Here is a 19,773-nt window from a genome sequence, read left to right on the forward strand (position 1 = left end):
TCATTATTTCAATCTTTTGGGCAATCAATGCAGTAAACAAAGAGTAAGATCTCAAAGAAACTCAAAGGCCTAAATTAGAAGTTGTGGTTGTTGGCAGGATTTTCAGTCGTCCCTCAGTTTGTTCCCAGATCTGAGACTTTATTTGGAGTAAGCTTCACAGTTGATCCATGGCTTCCTGGTTGGACATTAGAGAGTATTCATTATCAAATGATCCCTCTCTTGGGATCTTCAGCTTTTCTCTGCTAACTGTTTGGGTGGATAGACATTCTTCCTTGGGGAACATTTCTTGCAGAGAAAACTCAGTTTTACTCTTTTAAAGTGACTCATGTTTTGTGTCCTGTGAGGTAAAGGAGGGGTATATTTAGTCCCTACAGTGAGTGCTGTGTCTCAGTTATGGTCTGATCAGGACATGAAAGAGTGCATAAGCCGTTTCCTCCTCTCTCTGGATCTCACTCCCTTTACTGACACAGATCACAGCATATCTACAGCCTTTGAAGTGTCGGATATTTCATTAGCTTTAATTAGTCTGGATGACTGTTCCTGTGACTATATTTCTACTTTAGGCTTATCTTTAAAAATAATAACAGAGGATATCTAACTATTCCTTCTTCTTTTGTCTAGTATTTGGAAAGAATTTATGATGAGTTCGACATTAAAAAGTTGTTTCTATAATGTAATTGTCATCAGTGTGGTTTAGGGCTGCAGCTATCGAATATTTTAGTATTCAAGTATTCTACTGAAAATCCCATCGATTAATCGAGTAATCGGATAAAATACATTTTTGTTTAGTTAAAGAGCAGTTATTTTTCAAATAAATTTTTTTCTCTTTAAGAAATTTTTTTGTGATACAGCATGTCAGTAAGAGCACTTGCTTTGGTAGCTCCAAAATTTGTAAACACACTTTGACACAATTTTTGTGCCTTGGACATCTCATCAAATGTTGCGGACCCAAATGGCACCCGTTTCTTAGAATAACCCATTAGTCTCCAAACTCCAGAGAAGAAGCTAGATTTGTTGCTAGTTGCTGTTTTGTATAAGAGTTAGCTTGAGGGGTCTGAAAACTCTCTTAATATGGCCTCAGCTCTATTTGAAATACCACTCTTTGATCTTTTTTAAAATTAAACGATTCCTCGAGGCGGAGGAAATTACTCGAGTATTTTTTGTAATCGAGTACCTCGAATCATTTGAGGAATCGTTTCAGCTCCACTGCCATCATCTTCTGCCTCTGCTGATCCAGCGGTTGTTAATTCCATCTCCACCCTGTTTTTTCTTTGCGCTAACTTCAGTTTGATCTAACCTGACACGCCATACGGACAGTTTCATATGTCCGCCACAGAAATATTTCACTTGTCCATCTGGGTAGCAGCTCTTTGGATTTGTTTTCAGAGGTGGGACCTTTAAAAAAATTAGCAGCTGGTGATTGGATGATTGTTCTGATTGACACACTTACCACGGACCAATCCACATCAAGCCACGGTATGACGTAGCTTATGTGCTGCTGAGAAACAATAGACGAACAACTACAGGAACACGAGAAACAGCTCTGATAATGGCATTAGACGACTGCCATTTTTGTAAAGTTAACTTCAGAATCACAGGAACGCTGACAAGTATGAAAGTCTTATGACGTCACATCTGCTCGTCACTTCCACTGCTCCCATGGCTCCTGCTTCTCTTCCCTGATTGGGCCGGTCAGAATTTAGCGGAGTGAATTTGTTGGTCAGTGGAGCCTGGCAAGATGGATCTGCAGGATTTCAGAAACTGGATCAGGCAGGTCCATCTGCTCTGCAAGGTCAAGTTTGATCAGCTGCAGCTCAGAAATAACACACTCCGATTCAGTCACCATGGTTTCCTGCACAAACAAGCAGAGAGCTTAACGCCAAATGCCAGATCTTACCGAACTTTGCCGACTGGTAAATTGTTGTCACAGGGACTTTTATTCAATATGCTGTAAATGCATTCAGAAATAACTGGTTGAGGCACTGATAGTCTAATTTCAAATTGTGGATGATGAACAGACAAATACATAAAAGTGAAACTTTTTCAAGATCATTTAGAAAGCCCTCACTGTGCCTTTAATGATCAAACTCAGCTTGGATTGAAATGCTGCTTCCTCACCTTATTTACCAGCTCTTTACTCGTCTGTAGCTGCAGGCTTCAGCGATTACGTTCATGATATAAAAGAAAGACTTGGCACCAACTTCTCTCGAGGCTGCAGAGACACTTCATGTGTTTGTAGGTGCAGCTGTTTCACAGCTGGATAGCGCACCTTCTCCTGATTATGAAGGAGCTGTTGTTTACTGCTGTCTGTTGAGGTTTATAGAGTAGACTGTAACAAAGTCTGGATCAGAGTGTGAAATCTGTCTGGTAGGCACAGGGCTTGAGTAGAAGGTAAAATTATAACGTTTGTCAAATGTACAACGTGTTATTAAAAGATAGGGGCGATGAAACCGGGCTTTGGAACCCAGCAGCGCTCTAAAAGTCTCCTTATTTGACATTTGCCCACGGCGTAACTGCGCCCCGAGGTCATGGAAGAATAAATGAGTCACGATAAAAACAGAACATGGTCATCGTTGCCTGTGCCAGTTTGGAGGCCTTCACTTTTGGCGAGAAAACAGTTATTATGGTGTTTAGTTCTTTCCATTTAGGAGGGAAAACAGGAAGCTGCTCCTCCCTGCGCCGCTGCAGAGCCCCAGGGTGGACAGCAGAAATGTGACGAGCAATGGGAGGAATCCGTGTTTGGTTTTTAGGATATCCTCTTTGTTCTGTCGCACTGAAGAGGAGTCCTTTCAGAAGAGTTGACCTCTGATCTCCTCTCTTTGACACTGTCATGCAAGCAGACTTCCTTATCTGCAGACAGACACTGTTTGGACTCATTAGATGACACAAACCACAGAAGCCATTGTTCTTCTGACCACAGCTCTGGTAATGATTGGTGGGACTTGTCAGTAACACCGAACAGGAACTGGTGCAGCTTCTTGTAATAAGTTTGCTTTCGTTTCACGCTGTTACCCTGAATGTTAACAGATGTTTCCTATTTGTTCTAAACACTTTGTGACTTGTTCTTCTTTCCTGTTTCTGTTAAAACTCATGGCAGCTCTCTTTCTGATTGTCACTTTCTATTTTCTCTCCTCGCCTCCAATCGTTTCCTCTCTAACATTCCTGAAACTTTAACCTCTCTGCACCTGCCTGGCTAACCTGATCCTCCTTCCCTGGTCCTTGTGTCGCTTTTCTTGTTCGATCCTTGACCTTTGGCTCCTGTTTGTGCCCTGCTGACCTCTGCGTCACGTCCTCCCCCCTCCACCCTCTGTCTCTTGCTCTTTGCTCCTCTCCCATCACTGCCTGCCTTAGCCCACTCGTTGGACTCGTCATATCCGGGGAACATTCAAAGCCCTGTTGAACCAGTCTACAGTAAGTCCTCGAGCACGTCTTTCCTCCTTGTGGCTTCTCTTTCTCTCTCCTCTCTCTTGTCTTTGGCACACCATCCAGTCACCTGCTCCGCTCAGTTATGCACTCTCATTTCCAAACACACTCTCAGATAACATTCCAAGGAAGACTCAGCTTGGGCATGCAGTGTTTGAGTCCAGCTAGTCTGTTTTTCCAGCGTTTTCTGATGCCAGGGGAAAATGATGGGGTTGTTCCATGGAGTAATGCTGCAGCTAATCTCAGTGGAGTGCAAACACTGGCGTTTCCAGCTAAAATAAAGATATATTGGAATGACAGTCAGTGTGGTGGCTGCTCGTCTCTGTGGACTGCCAACACTTGCACAAACGTGTTCCACATTTTAATTTGAACAGTATGTTTTGTAATTTTAACCTCATGTGGGTTGCTTTCCCCCAGTGATACAAACCAGCTATCCTACAGATTACATGAATGTGAAGAAGACATTCCTGACACAGATACCAAGTCAGAAATGCTTAAATTCCTCAGTAATTACTGGAGGATTTTGCCAATTGTGCCACGCTTTGCACTGATCTGACTCCATTCACAGTCTCTGCTTTGGAAAAGTCATCTACAGAGCAAGCTGCCACCATCAGTTTATTATTTCTTTCTTTGGGAACAAGGAACTACACGTAAACTACCAAGTGACCCCTACAAACAAACAACAACAGCGTGATGCTAGAAGACCAGATTAAAATGGGCACCAAGTAGCATACAATAACATACTTCTGAACAAAGTCCTGGTAGGGAGAAGGCCTGGCACTGATGGGTGATAAGCAGGTTATTATTAGAGCTTCAAAATGCAAAAAGAAGAAACAAGAGACCACATCCTTAGAAAGTCAAAATCTGCAAAGAAATCTGAATTTCTGTGTCATTTTCATTCGAGCATTCACACATTCGTGACCTCATGATGGCAAAGGCAGAAAGACTTTCTGTCTTTCAACATGGCAGGATTGCACAAGTATGACTTTGCCATTGCCGCAAAGGTTGGATGAAGAAAGACAGCCCTTTTAGACTTATTTAAAAAAAAAACCTGAGGGTTTTGGGACAACAAAGTCAAGTGGTACATCAGAAAAAATGGCACCAGCGCTGAGCTGGCAGATACCAAAGGTTGATCCTTAACCCCAAAAACTGTGACCCAATAAACTAGGGATAGACCGATTATCAGGGCCGATATTTGGCATTTTGGGGCATATCAGTATCAGCCTTTTTTTTAATCCGACGGCCGATATGAAATCCATTCAAAACTGTGTTGTTTTGACTCTTTGCTTCTCTGCACAGAATTTCTCCTTGTCTTTACTATGGAAGCCCTAGATGGTCATTCAAAATCAGTAATGTAAAACCAAACAGAAAATTAATTCAACTGCATCACATGCCTGTAGAAGGCAGCACAAACTATATTCTGTCCAGCTTTATTGCAATTATATAGAAACTTTGGAAACTTTATTTACAGTAGAAAACTTTAGCTATTTATTTTTTCAAGTTTTCATTTAACTTTATAAAGCATGCTGCTAAGCCTGGGAGCCGTTCAATAAACATATGCATGAAGGCATTTGATTGCTGTTAAGTGTTGGAGTTTGTATTGTTCAAAATTTTTTGCGCCAATATTGTCATTTTGACTGTAAATGAATATCCGCTTATCAGTTATCGGCCTCCATGCCTACTAATAGTTAGTATCAGTAAAGGCCCCAAAAAATCCATATCAGTCTATCTCCATCAATAACCATAAGGCAACACCTGAGAGTGAAATGTCTTCAAAGGCCATGCTTCCTTCCACGCTCTTGGACTTTGCAAGGGAGCACCAAACATGATCCTGATGGTTTTAGATGTTACTGACATGACAAAAAGATCCCACTTGGACGCAGTGTAGGGTAGGCCATCATAATCTAAAGAGATGGGACCATAGAGCTTTAGGTTGTGCAGGGACGTCAAACAGCGGCTGGCTACATGGAGATGTTGAAGCATCTATCAGAATCAGAATCAGAATCAGCTTTATTCGCCAAGTATTTTCAAGAATGCAAGGAACTTGACTCTGGTTTAAACTGCACTCTCTCAGTACAATGTTGTGAATAGAATTACAAAAGTAGAAAAAATAGAGCTTATCCCCTCTTGACTTGGAGCCCTGGTCTGTGGGGTATTGACTCAGTCTTTCAACTGAACAGTGGTGCAGTCCACAACTCCTGCCTGGCAAAGAGAATAGCATCACTTTTGTGAACCATCCTGCAAGTTCCCCCTGATCTAAATCCCAGTGAGAGCGTTCAGAGAAGGTTTACAGTTCCAGACAGTGGATGCCCAAAATTCCCACTGGCTTCCTGGAAACATTCGCAACCAGCATGTCCAAAGGAACGGTGGGGCTGCTCATGACTGAGCCTTTTGGACACTTTTAGTTCTGTTTTGGACGTTTTTTCTACTATGATCTTAAATTCTTCATCCACTGTTTGAGTTTAAACCAGTTTTTAACAAGTGTAATGATCGACTTCCAACCTGCTCACAATTCACAAGTGCCAAATTCAAATTCTGGTTCCTCTGGTCCAACGATTTTGTGCCTGGAGATTGGTAACAAGATGGAAAAAGTGTTATTCAAACACCTTTTCTTGAAGACTCAGTGTTCATACACAGTGTTTGCTCATGATGGCACCACAGCTAACCGTGGGAGAGCACATCATAGTAAGCTTAATTGTAAAGCCATGAAGTCCCCCAGAGGGCAATATGTGGACTTGGAGACAGAGTTGTTTGGCTGAGTACCAACAGAGGGGTTAAGTAGCAGGGGTCCTGTCTACAAGAGTTAAGCTGATACAGGGGCAGCTGGTACATGAATATATTAAACTGAAGGAGAGAAAGAAGAAGGAAAGTCTGTAGAAGTGAAAAAAAAGTATTAAATATTTTTCATGGGAAATTTGAAGCAGTGTGGTTTGGGCCTCCTTGTTATGGATTCTGGCTCTCCCTCTCTAAATGGCTCGGGTGGTGCCAGGCTGATGTCGTGGGTGCTGCCTTGGGGGTTGAAGGTCAAGCCCAATGCGGCTTGGCTTTAAAGGCCAAGCTGGGCTCGCCGCTCAATCAGGTCTTTGTCTTCTTTATAGGCCTCTATGTGTTCAGAGGGGCCCGGCGCACAAAGCCGGCACAGTTCAACCGAACAGCTTTAACAGCTAAAGAAGTTTTCAAAATTAAAGTGTGGAATGCTCCTTTTTTTTCATCCTGTTTGTCATATCTGAGCTCTTTGTTTCATCCGTCTTGGTTGAAGCTGTGCTGGACAGGGGGGGGGGATTTCCCCTGCCTGGAACAGCGAGCGGTGCAGAATGGGTCTTTAAGTGAAGAGCAGCTCGTTAGCTGCAGCGTCCGACTGGCGCTCTAATCAAAGGATCTCAGACAGCGGCAGTGCAACACTATCGCAGAAGCGGCGAATTCAGAGAGAGCTGTGGCTATGAGCTGCTGTTGACCCGGTGGTGAGAACCCACTCAAGTGATTAGATTATACGCGGGTCAAATGAGGCGCTTTGATGCCGAACTTTGATGTTGCCTGTCTTATGGATCCACATTCAGGCTTAACAATTATTGCTACAAGTCCGACAGTTACAGCCTACAAAGAAGCACTCAGGCACCCTGCCAGGCTGTGCTGGAGCTTGCAGTTCTGCTCTTACATGTTCTCCTCACTGTGTGTTTTCACAGGCAGCGCTCAGTTTACTTTGTCTTAAATGAGGCTTTTGCTCACCAGGAACGGGATGTCTTGTAGTGCCAGTGCTGTGTGGAAGGAAAGAGCAGGTTTAGAGAGGCCAGCTGTTTACCAGCCAGAGTTTCTCCACGGGCCTTTAACACAGGGAACACACAGCCTGAGTGTGAGTCACAAAATATTTAACTTTTAATGAAGTAGCTTCTGGTAAGTGATTGATGTCAGCTGCCAGTGTCCACATGTTTAGAGATGTGTCATGATCAAAGAAGAGGGAGGACTTCCTGTGCACAGCGTCTGAGTGTTTGTGTTGATTTCATTGCTTTACATATAACTGTCTGTGCATGTTTGTATCCAAGGGCTCAGCAGATGCCTTTTTTATAACACGGTTCTTTGCTTTTGGCATTGCAAGTAGCATCTGACTGCAAGAAACAGTACAAATATTGACTTCCTCTCTAAACTCACACTGCCAGTCTGGAATCAGAGGCTGGCAGGCCAGTCCTAACAAAGTGTTGGCAGGAGTGCGAGAACGGGGCACCCTGCGGGCCTGAGCTATTTTAAGTTTCATGGGCTAAGCCTGTGACATTGGAATTATAATAATACAGCTGACATTTTGGTTGATAATGAAGTGCTCATATAGCTCATAAAGATCTTTTATTCCGTGGTTAAGTATAGAAGATGATCTTGTTTGAAAGTCTGTCCAGAGAAGTTGGTTAATCTGCTCAAACAGAACTTCAGAAGCAGTTGATCCGTTAAAATACCGAGCTTTGGGTGAGTGGAATTGAAATTGGCACTGATTTCAAAGAAGATTAAAGCCAAAGATCGACTAAGTAGCACAAATAATGCATCGACCTTTCAGGGTTTTATTTTAAAATGTGCTCACGTAAGGAAACAGTTTGTGCAACTCTTCCCTGAAATGATGTTTGAGTGACACTGTCCACATGCAAAATATGAGCTCATGCTAATGGAAAGCAGAAACAAAGCTATAAAGATTTAAACACTGTCGTTGTCCTCAAGTGCTTGCAACTCTGAAGCCACAGAAGCGCCTGCATTGTGATTTGCATAAACTGTATATCCATGCAAAACCACTCCTCAAGTTTCCTGGTGCCTCCTGTGTTATTATGGTTTTGTTTCAGTGTTGCAGAGTCTAGACGTCAAAGGTTAGAACCACATTCATCAACAGCTCTGCTACTGGTTGCAAAAACCATCTCAAAAGAAAACAGTGGTTGCTCTTTAATTTTTGTTTTTCAAGCAGTTTTTTTGTTTGTGTCAATCATTTCACACCAGTGTGCTTCATCAGTGAGAGCCAACCACATAAAGTTACAAACACAAGTCAACAAAGGAGGAATAACACTCAACTTTTGAGACGTTCAAATGCAAGTATGGCTGCCAAACTTGTGCGGTTGCCACTTCCTGTTTGGGGTTGGTCAGATTCTGGATTCATGGCGCTCGCCGTGTTTGTTTTGATGTTTTCCAGCCTCTGTACTGGGCTGCATGGCACAATCCAGGAGTACGGTAGCTGGTGGCAAAAGCTACAACACAACAGAAGTATGACCACAATGGAATTTAATAGAGGTTACTTATCCAAACAGACAGTTTGTGAAAGTAAGCAAATGATGAACTTCATCTATGATAAATACAGCTTTGTCACCTTGTGAAATCTTCATAGTACTTATATTGATTTATTTACGTTAGCATTAGAGCTATATTTATCATAGCTTAAGTTATACAAGAAAAACAATCATTAACTTACTTTCACAACTTTTCCATTGGGAAAACTGTCTTCCTAACTTCCATTCTGGCTGTACTTCCGTTGTGTTGTTGCTTTTGCAAATCGTCTGACACCTATCAGCCACCATACAGGAGCCAATCAGAGCAGTGCTTCATTAGTATAGCATCCCCACCCAGGATATGCTGCCAACAGCTAACGCCACCACTCTATGACAATGGTTCCCAACCTTTTTTTGCGCCACAGACTGGTTTCATGTCAGATTATATTTTCACAGACTGGCAATTCTTCTGTCTCCTCTCTTTTACCCTGCCTAAAGAAACTTTCCAAAGATGTTTGTTTTTTCTCCATTTTGCTAGCTTGGGGGTTCGGCACCAAGAATGAGTCATAGACGTATGACAGAGAGAATCCGGTTTCAAAATAAAACATTGTTTAGAATTAAATAATAAATCAAACTGAAATAATGTAGGTTGAGTATTTTTTTATGTGTGGCCCAGTACCAGTTGACACATACCCCTTTTCCACCAAGCTGGTTCCAGGGCTGGTGCTAGTGCTGGTGCTAGTGCTGGTGCTAGAGCCGGTTTGAGTTGGTTCAAATGCGAACGGGTTAAGAACCGTTTGCTTTTCTACAAATGGGTGCCGGCTTATTAACCTTTCTTCTTCTTCTGTTGTTTCGCTTACCCCAAACCCGACTTTTAAAAAATGGCGCTCTTCCGTGTGTTTACTCTGCTTTGGTTGGTAATTAATCCCGCCCCCACCCCCTGACGTAAGCCCGTAGCCCCCTGATGTAACGTGGTTCTTTCTGCTGGCCCAGCAAAGAGTTGGTGCTTGCCAAGCACCGGTTTTGAGAGCTAGCAACCGGTGCTTTGTCTGTAGAAAACCAAAGAACTGGTGCTAAGTCTGGCTTTAGCGCTGAACCAGCCCTGGAACCATCTTTGTGGAAAAGGGGTACCACGGACCGGTACCGGTCCAAGGCCCAGGGGTTGGGGACCACTGGTCTATGAGACTTTTAATGGTGACTACTAGATAAAACTCAGATTTCACCCTTGGGGAAAAAAGCAGAATCTGTTGTTTTGTTTTGTTTTTGTTTATCATTTAGCTTTTTTGTGTGCTGAGATTTAAACTGCATTTAAAGAAAGTTTTTACGTGAAGGTGGCTGAAGCAACATGAAGTATGTTCACCACGCTAAAAAAGTTAATTGATAAGGATAAAGTGGTGAAAAATATGCACAATAATGATCTTGAATGGCGCTTTTTTAAAAGAGGAGAGCAGCCTTCTGAGCATCTTTGCATAGCTTTACTGTAACAACACCTGAGCACAATTTATGTGAAAGCATTTCAGCTTTTCAGCTTCAACTTTTATTGGTCTAGAAAAACCTTACTAATAAGGAGCTGTTTGTTATTGGCTTATAAGAAAGCATATTGTGCATCTTATTATTTAGCATCCATATGAATAGTTTAGAAACTCCTAATTTTTCTTTGTCACCTGTAAGTTTTTGGATGCACTGCAGTATATGTGCAGAAAAGAAGGAAAGAATAAGTTATTTTAAAGGTCAGAGTGATTCGAGGACAGGGTAAGGCACAGTGTAGCAATTTTCCGCAGTAGCTAACTCAAGGACACTTCAGCAGACACACACAGTAAATGTAAAACCAGCGGCTGCTTATAAGGTTTGGAAAGTAAACCAGTCGACTCATGTATCTAATGACCATGGGTCTGTAGACCGTTGATAACCCCTGCTTCAACTGCCGGCATGCCTGATGTGTTTGACTTGGTACACTGAGAGGGAATGTTGAGCCTCCCCAGCCATTCACAGAGGATTTTCATCTTCTTCCTCTGCAGCTGCTGGCACAGCACCGCTGCTGACTCAAACTCCCACTTACCTTCCAGCTTCATGATATCATCAGCGTCGAATCAGGAGGTCTGCTCCAAACCCGCTACCTCTGGCCGGCGTCCACGTTTTCTGTGTGTGTTGGAGTGTTTGCATTGATTGAGTTTCAGACAGTGGACTCAGTTCTGTCTGTGGAACAAAGACGCTTTATCAGCAGCTGTTTCCAGATCTGTGACCAGTAAAGAGACGCGCAAGAGACGGCATGCCTGGACGCTGTGATTTCACAGTTACACTTCAGTCTCGGGGCCTGTGTCAGCGTGTGCCTCTTGTTAGCCTGAATGTGTTGTGTAAGGCTGCAGCGGCACAGACGAAACCACAATTGAGATATGGAAATAGACGCCATAATTTGTATGTGGCTCTTATTTAAGCCACAGCGAGGCTCTTTTTGAAACTTTTAACCAGAGACTTTCCTTAGGGAAATGACTCCCCAGCACTTTACTGTATCACATTGTCTTAAACACACTTAACCGCTTCAATCTGACTTTTAATACCCATACCCAGCAACAGATGGACGTTAATACTGAGCCTGTGGTCGTTTTCTGTTATTGTGTGGTTCAGCTGACTGACACACTCTCCTCCCTTTTCTGTGTCTCTAGTTTATTACCGAGCTCTCGTCAACTTCACCGACTCCCTGGTCTATGGACCTGAACTCGAGGATATCTTCTCTCCAGCTTTTAATGAGATCTCTGAAGCAGTGGTGGACACGGTGGGTCTTTTTTTACGTACAGTGCACTAGCTAAAGTTACCTTATAAGGTTCAGGCATGTTTTTATGGCTTTGATTTAAGAATGTCTGACTTTATGCCTGAAAGAAAAACACCAGCTTGTTTATTTCAACTCAAGTTTTTTTGTTTTCCCTCCACAGCTGGAGTCAGAGTACAACAGGATCCGAGGTGTCCAGACTGTCAGCGTGGTCCTCATTAAGTAAGAACACTAATCCTTAAATCACTCCTTTGACATCCAGAGTGGATACCCCGCAGCTGAGAGCTGCCTGGGTGTCTGACTTTGGTGCAGGTGATATTTATATCCCCTTTTTTCTAAACGGAACAAGACCTGTGGTTAGTAATTAATCAGCTGCGAGTAATCCCTCTGAAGGCCATCCAGCTTTGACCATCTGTACTGCACTTCACACAACTTGGGGTCCTGTCTCACTCTGCAGGAAGATGGTTAGAGAGGATGGCGTGGATGTATTTGTGGAGATGGACGTGGGCTCGGACTACAACAGCAACGATGAGCAGATCCGCAGCGTGCTGTACAACGTGGTGAAGGAGGGAGCCATCGCTTCTTATGTCACATCAGTTCAGGGCTTTCAGTTCAGACGACTCGGAGAAGGTAAGACCTCAGCAACGGGAGGCTGAAATGCTGGAACAAAGCTGTGCTACAGAGTTTAAGTTTTCCTATTGGTCTTTTTAAGTGCAGGAAATCATACTGATCCTTTTGATTCCTGTATTTTGTTAAATAGACTGAATTTTTATAACCCTTGACTGTCTGGCTGCAGACCTCCACTGTCAGGCACCTCCACTGTCAGGGCCAGAAATACAGACTAAAAGTTTCAGAATAAAATCAGTCCAGAAATAAGTATGCAAGAAATTTCAAAACAGAAATAGATCATCCCTTTGGTTGTGTGTTTTAGACATTTTAAATCTTTTATTTTGATTTCTAAAGTAGTTTTTAGTCTTTTAATGCCTTTAATCAGCAGACAAGACAGTGGATAAAGCAGGAAAAAGGGTTACAGTGGGGGCTGATATGGGGAAAAAGGCTAGATACAAACTCAAGCCCCAGATTTGAGGGCTAGCTTCATGGTTCATACTCTTATCTCACTCTGAAATTAAGCAGGTTCGATGCTTCGGATTTTAAGAATTGCCACCTACTGTTGCCAAAAAATGTGATCGCTGCAGCAAATAACATCACTTCCCATCCTGGCAGTAAATGTGCTTCTCAGTCAGGGCCTGACATTAGAGGTCTGCAGCCACTGTGAGGCACCTCCACTGTCAGGAAGTACAGCCAGAGGAACTTCGGAATAGGATCTTGTATTCTTTCTAGGTTTATGTGGGTTTTTCTTCTTCTTTTTTTTTTTCCAAAACTGTGTATTAGCTTTTGTAACATGGAAACAACATAATGCCCAGACGAAAACAAGACACAATACACTATAAAGTAATTACAGTAATAATAAGAATAGGAGCAGTGCAAAATGCAAATTATATCAGAATATAATAGATATCTAACAAGTGAATGTATAATCGAACTACTGATAAACAGAATTTATTAAGAAGTAAATATGAGAAATTAAATAAATAATAAAAATGATAATGATATAGAACAAAAGTAACAACAAAAAAGGGGGGGGGGGGGGGGGGGGGGTAAAAAATAATAAGAATAAAACTAAGGTTATTGGTCAGTCTGCTGCCTTCAACATCACTTTCAGAATTATCATAATAGGTAACCTCCAGCTTCGCAAACGTCCTTGTGCGGTTGGTGGTCAAGAATTGCCACCTACTGCTGACTCCAAGTATTAGCTGCTACAAATTACACTTCCAGTCCTGACAGTGGTTGTCCTTCTGAGTTAGGGCCTGACATTGGAGATCTACAGCCCCCATTTTTCCTACTTAATAATGTAAGCATCAAAACAATTCCTCGCTATAGCTACTTATTGCTAAATATTTAATAACCAGTCACATGTGTTAGCTTAAGTTATGTGCCCAAATTGTTGCCTTCCTTAGATCTGTTTCATGCTAACCAAAGCTATTGCTGTTAAGCTGTTGGCTTATGTCAGTGTCAAACTCATTCATGGATAGCATTGCGCATTGATAGTGTTTTTAGCTAGCTAGCGTTGTTTTCTAAGATTTCATTTGATATCATATCTTGTAACACCATCCGACTGTAATCTTAGCTATCTAATAATCTTAGCAGTGGGTGATGTTGTCATTTGCTGTTATCATAGATGTTATTTTACCTTAAGTTGAAACCCATTTGGTTGACTTTGTTTATAAACTAACTACCATGGGCAAAGAAATGCAATGTAACTCAATAGGGTTTGCTGTGTGTTTACGGCGAATGAAGGTCAACCACAGCAGGAGGTAGTGTCCTTAACGTCTCCCTCTGGTTTTATAGCTGAACCTCTACCTCCAGTGGAGCCTATAGCAGTCCCAGGTTTGTACGCCATGCTGGCTGCATGGTGACTGAGCCGACTGTACTCTAGAAACTGTAGTGCCTTTAGAAAGAACAGTCGAGCATTTTGTCTGGATCTGAAATTGGACGATGACCTTTACTTTGTCGTGTACGAGCAACGGTCATGTGGCCTGAAGAATGTTTTGCATGGATGTAGAGTAGAAGAGGAGGAGTGTGCACTATCAAGTCCAGCGGCGCAAATGGATTGAAAAGGACTTCTGCATGGCATGTGATTGAAGAGGAATGCTGCTCACTGAGATCACTACCAGCTTTGATTTACACAAAAACCAGCAGTTATTTACACGGGCATGGCAGCAGATAGGAAAGATATCGATGACTTTATCTTTCATGTGTTTGCACAGAGGATAGGGCTTCCATCTGATCAATCTGATAACCAAGTCTGTCTGTTGTCTCTCAATCTGTTTTCTTGTTCTGTTATGTCAAGTTTACTTTAGCATAAGCTTTGAATCTTTCCAATCTAGTCTTTTTCTCGTCTTTGGGTCTTTGTCAAGTCATTTAATAAGTCTATCAGGTCTTATCTGAGTGACAAAATATGTTTTCAAATAATATCAAGTCTAGGATCTGTGGGTTGTCTGTGGATGTAATCCAGCTTCAGTTTGTAACCAAGGCTTTGAACCAAATTGGTCGAGTCTTATTTAGCCTGTTGAGTGATTTTTGTGTCTAGATAAGTCAGCCAAGTCTGGATTAGTCATCTGTAAGGATGGGTACCGAATTAGGTACTTCTATAGGTACCGACCAAATTCTATCAAAAGTACCGGGTACAGATTCACGTAAAATCAAAAGGTACCATGTTTAGGTACCTAAATCCATCCTTGTAACTGTGAGGAAGTGGAAGAGTATGAGATTTTTTTCAATGCTGGACATTAATACGACATTGCAAGGTTAAATACTGAAGATTGAATATGTTAAATTGAAAAATTTGTATATTTTATTGTAAAAAAATTGATATTTTTTACCACATAAACACAAAAAGTACCGAAAATTTGTACCATTGTGTACCGGTACCAATTGCAAGGTCCCATGCATCGCTACCATATTGTTTTAAATGTGAAAGGTACCCATCCCTAGTCATCAGGGTCTATACAAACCAGCACTTGATTCCTGTCTTTTATTTTAACTTTTGTCTGGTCTTTCTAGATTCGTTGATATAGGTTAACTAGACGTTAATCTAGTTTGTTGGTCTACATAATCTAGGCCTTGTATCAAGAAGAGTGCGTCTGGTCTGTGTGTTTTATCTAGTCCCCAAATCTAATTTATTTGTTGGATCTAGTCCTGTTTTTCTAATCTAGACTTTGTGTCCATTTAAGTCTCTCTAGACTGTTGGTGATAAGTGTCTTCTCTAGCCTTGTAGTCTATCTCTATCTGTGTAACGATCTATGCGTCAGTTTATGTTAGCTTACATCTGTACTTGGTTGAAAACATAATATAGATATATGTTTTGATAAACCAATCCTTAATTTCCTCGAGTACATCGGAGCACACCTCATCCTGCTGTTGTCTTTCACCTCACTTTTGTTTTATTTGCGTTGTGATGAACGATCAGTGAAGTGTTTTGGCTGAACCGTAGCAGTAGCGTGCATGTCTTTGATCCACCATCCCCTCCCTTGATCCCTCTGCATCTTCCGTAGTAACTCCCGGCATCAGACCGTGCATGGCAGATGAGCACAGGTGTGGTGATGGGACTTGCATCCTGATGGAATACCTGTGTGACAACAGAGCCGACTGCAGGGACATGAGTGATGAGACCAATTGTGGTAAGAGGCTTCAGCTTGACTGGTCGGCTGCTTAAGACGTGGTCGGCTTCGGCATGTGGTACTGGCTGGATGCGATGTATAGTTTATTCATTTCACCACTTAAAGGTGAGCTCAAGTTAATCAGAGGTTTGTTGTAGAAAAACGACCAGGCCCTCCAGTCTTCACTACCCCGCCCACAACGACAACCACCTCCAAGAAGCCCCCACGTCCACCATCCCCTCCTGGACCCTGCAGAGTGGATCAAGCCACATGCCAGAGTGGCGAATGCATCCCCCGAGACTACATCTGCGATGGAGAGAGGGACTGCGCAGATGGAAGCGACGAGTTCAGATGCGGTATGTGAAGCAGCTTTTTGCTCGTACGCTCTCTCAGATGACAGCAAACACTTGAAACGTGGTCCGTCTTTTCACAGGCACACCTTCTCCCTGCGAACCCAATGAGTTCAAGTGTAAAAACGGTCGCTGTGCCCTGAAGCTGTGGCGTTGTGATGGAGACAACGACTGTGAGGATAACTCAGATGAAACAGACTGCCGTAAGTTCCTGTTTCATTAGTGAGTCATTATAGTTCTGACTTTAACAGGTCTTTTAAGGGAATATGTGTCTCTGTTGTCCTGCAGTGGGCTCAGTGAATAGATCAATATGTAAAAAGACATGGTTAAATTAGTTTTAAAACTCTGAAACCCAGAGAAGGAGTTTTTTAATGGTCATGAAACAGACTGAAATTAACATTGATCCCTCTTTAAATACAAGAGCAAACAAGATCTTCAACGACTGAATTTATTTTATGTGGTTGTCTTTAATGCCTCAGTCCATGGCTTCAAGTTTGGTGTTGGATAAATGGATTTACAGCATTGAAAAAATACACTTTCCACAGCAAATAACCACAGTTAATGATCTGTTTCATCATTAAAAGAAAGTAGCATGACATTTTTTTAACAAGAAAAACACTGCCTTCCCAGCTTTGTCCACAGGGGGCGCCATAAACAACATTAACTGAAGGTGCCTCATAGGGAGCTTAAAGCAAAGTCATCAAACAAGACTTGAAATGCTTTATAAAAAAAATTATTTCATGTCTGTTATTGAAACATTTCCACCTAAAGAAAACGGTTAGCTTAGCTTCATGTGAACCCTGGAAGTTTCAGGGTCATCTATCAGAAGTTGCCATATCCGTCTATTGATATGCTAGAATTAGCACAAAGGACTGTTAGCAAAAACAATTTGGCAATTAGTATACACAAAAGGAGGAATTTAAAATTTAAGCTACAACCCAAAAATGATGAGCTTAGCTTAGCTTAGCTTAGCATAAGAACTAGCAGTCAAAAACTTGTTATATAAGCAATGACTTTGACTTTGAGTAGCTTTGCTTTTGATGCTAAGATGAACATGCTAAGATTGAATTATTTGTGTTTCAAGAAGTCACCAATGATAAGTCACGATTTCACAAACCTAGCATAAAGACAGCAATACACATAAAAAAAGGTGAAATTGGCGATTACATGCCAAGAAGTCACCATAATATGTCTTTCTAGTTTATGTCACAGCTAGCTTGCCTTAGCATAACAATTTATAGCAAATAATGTGTCTAAATTCTAACGTGCAGTAAACTAATAAAAGATTGTTAGCGTAGCTTAGCATGAACAGTGGAAGCAAGCACTCCTTTAAAACAGCACGTTCAGGCTAACAATTAACTTTCCACAACCCTTTTTGCACAAATACTAGCTAGCTTTGCCCAGCTGTTGTTGTTATTTATGCTAATTAAGCTAGCAAATTATGCTAACCAAGCCAATTTCAGACTCTAGCTTTACATTTATACAACATAAGTGTGTGGTATCAATTTTCCCCTTTAACCCTCAGCCTTGAAGTGATGCTCGTTGTCTTAATTGTTGATGCTAATCTCCATTCTGTCTCAACAACAGCCACAAAGGGGCCTGGTGACAGGTGTGCCCCTGAGCAATTTGAATGCCTGAGCGATCGCACCTGCATCCCAGCCAGCTACCAGTGTGACGATGAGCCTGACTGCCCTGACCGCTCGGATGAGTACGGCTGCAGTAAGTCTCACACCAACAGCTGTCTGCAGCTCTCTGTTGGACATTCCTCCTCCCTGTCTCTTCACACCCTCTCTGCTGCTTTGACTCTCCTCCACGGTCACCCTCTGGGTTCCTTTGTGCGCTGTGACTAATTTTCTGTGAACCAGCCTTTTTTCACACATGTTCTGGCTGAGACACAGAGCTTTTTGTCAAGCATCCATTCCTTAGAACTGAAAGGGAATTGTTCATCCCTTTGAGAGAATTACAGTATGTTTCCGTTGACTGTCAGGCATTTATTAGCTTCACCGGATCACCAAATTCCAGTCACATGCCAGCTTTTTTGTACATGTGCATTTATTATGTGGTAAAAACACCTCTCACCTTCCTAACACTCAACAGCTCCTCCCTCTGTGACAAGCCCACCAGAGGAGTCCGTTCAGGCAGCACGAGGGTCGACCGTGACGTTCACGTGTCAGGCTGTGGGGGTGCCAACTCCCATTATCACCTGGAGACTCAACTGGGGACATATTCCTGTTAGCAACAGGTAGGTTTGATTAGACTGTCTCCTGTTAAAAAAACAAATGTTACAGCTTTATGTCAAGTAATCTACAACAAAACATCTGGTGTGATGAGAGGGGTCAAGCTGCAGACCTCCACTCTCAGCCAACTCTCTAGGAGGCTTCACTCTGAGACTCCCTTCATTGTCAGAAGAAAGTGATGGAAGGATGTGAAGTTAAACATAAAAATCAAAAGAAACAAATGGCATTCTGTTCAGCTAATAAAGAGTTTATGATTAAATAAATTTGACACTGGTCAATGGATCTCTGTACGTAATTAAATACAAATAAGTAAAAAATCGCACATCATCTGACGTCAATTTGTTGTTTTGTTATATGTTATTGACTGAGAAGGCCATCTAGTGTTTTGAAGTAGTAATAGCAATAATTTGAGCCATACCCTATGTGCAAGTTGTATTTTATTGGAAAACATTAGTCTGTTAGTATTTTGATATTAAGAGTTTTGAGTATTGTTTACAAGGACTAACTTTGATTTTTTGTGATGAAAGTTGAAATTCTGGTTTAAAACCGAAGTTATATCAATTTAAGCTAACCTCTAGCATTTAAACGCAATTTCCCATTTACGTTAGCATCGAGCTAGCACAATTTTTTTCCATATTACTTTTAGTACATTAGCGGATGTCTAACTTCAAGCACACAATCCTGAATCAGAGTTTTTTTCTTGGGGCATCTGTTATCTGATAAGCTTAGATAGGTGGGGCATGAAACAAATGAGGAAATGAAAATGAGATCATTACACCAGGTGGTGGAGGTGCCCACTAATTCATGTTGAGTTATCGAAGATGTGTATATTACCGGTTACATGTTATTTTCAATTGCTACTTCATAGCTTCCAGTTTGTGTTGTCCAGGACCGGATTGATCTACGATACATCGCTATGACAACACCACACCGGCTAACCAAGTTTCAGAAGAGATAAAACACAGTTATTCTTTGCTAAAAATGATTGCTATGATTAATTTTGTGATGGTGGACACGGGAGCCTAACTGTCAGACAGAAAAAGAACAGAAGAAAGCTAAACAAAGTGATACAGCCTGAGCTAAAGGCTAATTAGCCTTTAGCTCAGGCCAAACTGTTTGTGATAATGTTGATTCCAACCCACAGTCAGCAGTTATTCTACAGTGGTCTGTACAAACTTGAGAGTCTATCAATAAAATGAAGAATGAGGTTACGTTAGCTCTGCTTGGTAGATGACTGGCAGGACGTAGCTAACCTGGATTTACTAACATTACACATTATAGACATGTCTTAGAGCACCAGACTGCCAACTGTGCTAAATATAAAAGGCTACCAAACTACTTACAAACTGACAGTGTTTACTTGTTGTCACGTTAGCGTACAGATATGTTGGAGCACCGGGCTAACATATAGCCGGCTGCTACAACATTAGCTTGATGTCATGTTTCAAACGGTAGTGCTACATAACCATACTGATAAATTACCTTACCTCAGCACGTTGTAGCCAGTAAAAAGTTGTCTTTAACAAAGAAAATTTGTTTTGATCT

At 41.8% G+C, this 19,773-nt stretch overlaps 1 protein-coding gene across 2 annotated transcripts in view; it reads left to right on the forward strand.

The window, feature by feature from the left end:
- hspg2 (heparan sulfate proteoglycan 2) overlaps window positions 1-19,773 on the forward strand; it is a 139,684-nt gene that overhangs the window by 53,880 nt on the left and 66,031 nt on the right. For both annotated transcript variants that reach the window (XM_074680751.1, XM_074680752.1), the window contains exons 4-11: window positions 11,318-11,427; window positions 11,585-11,643; window positions 11,879-12,051; window positions 15,537-15,662; window positions 15,800-15,997; window positions 16,075-16,194; window positions 17,579-17,710; window positions 18,089-18,233. In XM_074680751.1, the coding sequence (XP_074536852.1) occupies window positions 11,318-11,427; window positions 11,585-11,643; window positions 11,879-12,051; window positions 15,537-15,662; window positions 15,800-15,997; window positions 16,075-16,194; window positions 17,579-17,710; window positions 18,089-18,233 (1,063 nt within the window). The remainder of the gene's footprint in view (window positions 1-11,317; window positions 11,428-11,584; window positions 11,644-11,878; window positions 12,052-15,536; window positions 15,663-15,799; window positions 15,998-16,074; window positions 16,195-17,578; window positions 17,711-18,088; window positions 18,234-19,773) is intronic.

Source organism: Halichoeres trimaculatus, unplaced genomic scaffold (assembly GCF_033239565.1).
Source record: "Halichoeres trimaculatus isolate MK-OKI-2021-1 unplaced genomic scaffold, fHalTri1.1 fHalTri1_scaffold_11, whole genome shotgun sequence".
In the NCBI taxonomy this organism is placed as follows: Eukaryota; Metazoa; Chordata; class Actinopteri; order Labriformes; family Labridae; genus Halichoeres; species Halichoeres trimaculatus.